The 4,771-nt window shown below is 37.6% G+C and overlaps 1 protein-coding gene across 1 annotated transcript; it reads right to left on the bottom strand.

The window, feature by feature from the left end:
* Positions 1 to 780: 780 nt before the first annotated feature.
* LOC122068085 (syntaxin-22-like) lies at positions 781 to 4,046 on the bottom strand (the record flags this gene model as incomplete). Its single annotated transcript, XM_042631932.1, has 6 exons — positions 781 to 1,199; positions 1,721 to 1,821; positions 1,907 to 2,064; positions 2,878 to 2,952; positions 3,198 to 3,337; positions 3,921 to 4,046. Coding segments are annotated over 6 exons (666 nt in total), but the record flags the coding sequence as incomplete, so codon positions are not given.
* Between the last annotated feature and the right edge of the window lie 725 nt (positions 4,047 to 4,771).

The following is a 4,771-nucleotide window of genomic DNA, read 5'->3' as shown; positions in this document are numbered from 1 at the left end:
AAAGAGGGACCTCCGCTGGCAACATTTTTGCACACAAAAAGAAGCTAACAACCTTTTTCTCAAATTCTTCAAGCAAAAGAAAAAAAATTTGTTTTCCCCATTTAATCAAACCAATTAGAAATAATCAGCTAAGAGCCTAAGATAATAGTCAGATCATGTTGATTTGTTGCATATCAATTCCTTCATATGGGAGTGGAACTCACAAGTAGTGGTTCCAATCATTCACACATTTTGGCAGTTAAGCTCTAGATTGGTTACCAATCTAAGACACCATCCTTTATTCTCTGCTAATGTTTAATTTCAAAAGTAAATAGGTGGATATTTTAAGACGCTCTTCCTGGTTGGAACAAGAAATGAAACTGAGGGGCGCCAAAGCCAAGTCCAAAAACAACTTAGTACTTCTCAATTTATATTTACAAGACTATTGACCTCCTTTATAATAATAATAATAATAATAATCCTCCGTTTCACAGATGCTGGTTATAAAGAGTGGCTTTGTCCTGCTTTTTATCGTATTCTCAAGCTGATTTAGGTAGCTAGCAGGGACATGTAAATAATGCGAATAAAAGAAGAGTTTAAAGAGTACCGCATGAAAGAGAAAAAATGGGTACTTCTGAAAGGCCCAAGGCTCCAAGCTGATTGTGTTGTAGAGCAATAAATCCACTGCGAAATGCATTTGTTCAATAGGGAGTGTGGTCATGAATCATGATTCCAAAGGGAGATGCAAGAGAATCTTCATAAATATAGAGTCATTAACCTTAACTTTCAATTGCATGAACAGGAAGCAAAAGAATTTTGAATTTATTGATAATAGACAGATCATTACACAATATACTATGTCACTTACCACCCGCCCACACCAACCCCCCACCCACAAAAAAATTAAAAAGCAAAAACAAAAACAAAAACAAAAAAGAAAAAAGAAACCTAAAACACCAACTTACCCAAAAGGGAAAAAGGGAAAGAACCCAAAGCCCCAAACAATGGCAATTGAACTTATGATCCAAAGACCGAGTTTAATTACTATGTAAATCCAGTCAGCCAGGATCTCCAATAGAACATTATCATGATGGAATTAGCAGAGACATCTGAGGCAAAAACAATACAATCGACCTGGAAAACAAATTTGCCACTTAAGCTGCAAGGACTACTATTACTATGAGCAGAACGATCCCAAATATCACCAAGAGCAAGCATGTCTGGCAAGAGAGATTTAAAGTTAGATGATTGCTTATTAAATATCCAAACAAGATTTTGTAAGAAACTGAAAGGGGGAAATCAAAGACATATCCAGGACAAATTACAAGTTGGGGAGTGGCCACAAAAGAAACCCATATAAATAAGGGGAAGATAAAAATTAAATTTAATCAGACGGCAAAGACATATTTTTGGACCATCCACCCCTGATGTTACCTAAATCTTGACTGATTCAAGTTACTTCTCCGCCATATATATATATATATATATATATATTGCTAACGAAGGTGTCTAGACCTTTGGCCCAACTAATCCCCCAAATGCACGTGTATGCCTCCACACATGCGAATCGGGTCAGCGCCACCTCCTATGAGAATCATAGAACCGTGGGGCTGGCCCCAAGGGAGTAAAGGAAGTCAAACTCAGGACGCATGTCTATGTAGGCACGCTCCCTTGCCAACTGTGCTACACATCCTTCAGGTTACATCAAGAAAAAAGAAATACAGAAGCTACCGAACTTTACCAGAGATGAATTTGATTTTTGGGTCTTGGATGCTTTTGCAAGTTGGGATTTTGCCTGTACAGTAGCAGCATATGAGCCCTCAATGTTGCTGTCTATTTCCTCTGTACAATGTAACATTTGGCAGTTAGTATAATGTAAGCAAAGAATCACAAACCAAACAAATGATTACAAGATATAGTGATTTACCAATCACAACTCCTTGATCATGAACCAGCACGGCTAGATCTTTGAAAATCTCATTCACCTCACCAATTTGCTGCTGGACTTCTTTTATCCCTTGCTCTCTTTCCTCGATGATGGCTTCATTGAAGACAATCTCATTGTCCAGTAGCAACACCTCCTGTCTAATAAAGTAGAAAAATTCAAGGTATCAGCAATGCGAAAATTTAATTCGAATCTGTTCAACAACTACAAACGACAACAGTAACAACAAAAGTAATACGAGGAATTTGATAACAATGACTACGATATGTAACCATCCAACCAATGACAATGAGGGCTCCAGCACACACGGAGTGTAGAAGGGTAGAAAATTCCCGCATGGACCACTGAGGTAGGCGATATGGCCCAGATATCTGCCACATGGCAGGTTAGATGACCCCAAGGTCCCCTGCTTACATGTCAAATTTCATCCCAAACAGAGAGTAGCCAAGGGACCAAATAATGGTTTAAAATTTTGGGGCTAACTACTCGGGTGCACGGACCGAAAAATGGGTGCAGCTTAATACATGGAAGGGTAAACGATTGAATTAGGCTCTGAAATTTGGCACTTCGCCAATCCAGATCATGCCCTATCTATCCAATGGTAAGAATTGGTACACCATTCTTTCATGTGGGAAAAAGTAGGTGCACATAGGAAGGCCTTCCTGTGTAGGAGAGCAAAACATATTTTGCCATGTGAAAAATGCAGCCAAAAGTCCACAGTACCACCGACAGTATCACACATTATATTTGGCCGTAATGATAAGAGCCATATCAAACAATTGTTGGGTCTCTAACAGCAACTAAATGTGGTGAAGGAAACTCCTTGTTCATAAGAACTTTTAACAGCAATTGTAGGATGACTTCTGGTATGACAAGAAAAAAAGAAATATTCCAATAACTTTTTAAAACTATCTAATCCATGTCACAGAACAAATCATAAAAGCAAACCTCACCTTCTAGTTTCTGTAAGAAGAGCACGCTGTTCTGGACTCTTATCTGACCTTACATCTATCTCACTTTCAGCATAGCTGTATCAACAATTATATAATAGGATGAGAAGATTATAGCTGTATCAAGGATTATGGAATATGATGACACTAATGCCAAAATTATAAATGCATCACACATCTATTAAACTATAAAACAGCAAAAAAATGCAAAGACAGTCATTGACCACAACCACTACCTTTTGTACAGAGAGTCAGAGACCAAGGTAATATAGATCTCTGGAAATCTAAAGATGACTTGCTTGAATAGTTATTTGAACAATTACCTTGATGGAAGAACTGCTTGGGGAACAAATGGGGCATATGCTGTTTCCCTCTCAGCTGCAAGCCTTTGTGCCTTCTGAAATTCTTTTAGAACAGCCTGGAAATCTTTTGCAAGCTTAGCATCAGCTACCTTCTTGCTAGCCTGCAGTTTAAAAAAATAAATAAAATTTAAGGTCAAGGAACAAGATACACAGTCCTCAAGCCAGAAGACAAGGATGTAAGATTCAAGCTCAAAACCATCACAGTTAATAATTTCATTAAAGCATTTAGCATGGATCATGTTGCAAGACAAGGATGTAAGAACCACAAGAATATAGCAAGCCATTATGGCATGTGAATAGATCATCAAAAAGGAAGGCTACTAATTTTATTGAACCAAGTGGAACCACAGGTCAGTAAGATGGTGAAACTGTTTACAGTCCCAGATCTATGTTATCAAAATGCTCAAGACTCAATCAACAAAGAAAGCTAAGATCTGAACATGTGACGGTCTGCCAGAACGTTAACAGCAAAGTGTTACTGAAACTTAATAATGGGTAAAGTCCACAAGTGTTGACATCGATTACTACCCAGTCTTTAAAAAATAAATGCTGACCTACCACTAACTGATCTTCTTTCCTCCCTAAACGGGGAGAAAAAGGTAAGGGAAAAACAACAAAAACAACACTCCTCTTTTGAGGTCATATCACATGGCCAATCACAATACTAATTGCCTCTGAACTTACACTAACTTCACCATGCTGATCTATTTCACTAGCTTGTTTGAGTTTAGCAGAAGTATCCTTCACCAACTGCCCAATATGTAGCCTTGTCTTGTGCCTGTAAACCAAATGAATTAGTTTGATAATGGTCAATCATGTATAACCATTCAGGACATGATACTGAAAGAACAGAAAAACAATCAGCCAAAAAGCAATACACATAACAAGTAGACTGTAAATTTCAGAGGAATTCTAAAAATACACTTGAAATTGCAAATATGGCACCCAATACTTAAATCTTTATGATGCAGTTGAGTTAGCGTTGGACCGGAATGATGCACTTTGCAGACCCAAGCTGAGAAGGAACCAGACCAACCCGGCATTTTTAGTCCAAGAAGGGTTAGTAAGGATAATTAGCTGCTTGGGGCATCTTTGTAGTTGCATGTCTTCTGGTAGAGATTATTTCTATGTAATCTTTTATTTTAGAAGGTTGCGCAGCTACATGGGAGATTTGCTCGCGTTGTTAGTTTGTTATTTTGAGAAGGGTAGTTTTAGTCATATCCATTTTGAGGACTCAATATTTTCTTTTAGGGTTAATAACTTGGACACCCCTTGTACTATGGCCAGATTGCTTGACACTCCAAAAGTTTGAAAAGTTTACTTGAAGCCCCATGAACCTTGATGGTGTTAGTCTGTTGTTAGTGGTTGAATGAAAAGACCATTTTACCCTTATGAGGTAAACAATAATTTTATTTTAATCAAAGATACAAAGGAAATAAAAATCTGATCCTTATCAAAACTTCCAAAGAAAAAAAAAATAGAGAAACAATGATTTGCGAAATCAATGGAGCAAAAAAAATTAAAAACAACGATCC

This window comes from Macadamia integrifolia, unplaced genomic scaffold (assembly GCF_013358625.1).
Source record: "Macadamia integrifolia cultivar HAES 741 unplaced genomic scaffold, SCU_Mint_v3 scaffold3374, whole genome shotgun sequence".
Classification (NCBI taxonomy): domain Eukaryota; kingdom Viridiplantae; phylum Streptophyta; class Magnoliopsida; order Proteales; family Proteaceae; genus Macadamia; species Macadamia integrifolia.
The sequence above is the reverse complement of the archived record's forward strand: the minus strand, read 5'-3'. Positions and strand labels throughout refer to the sequence as shown.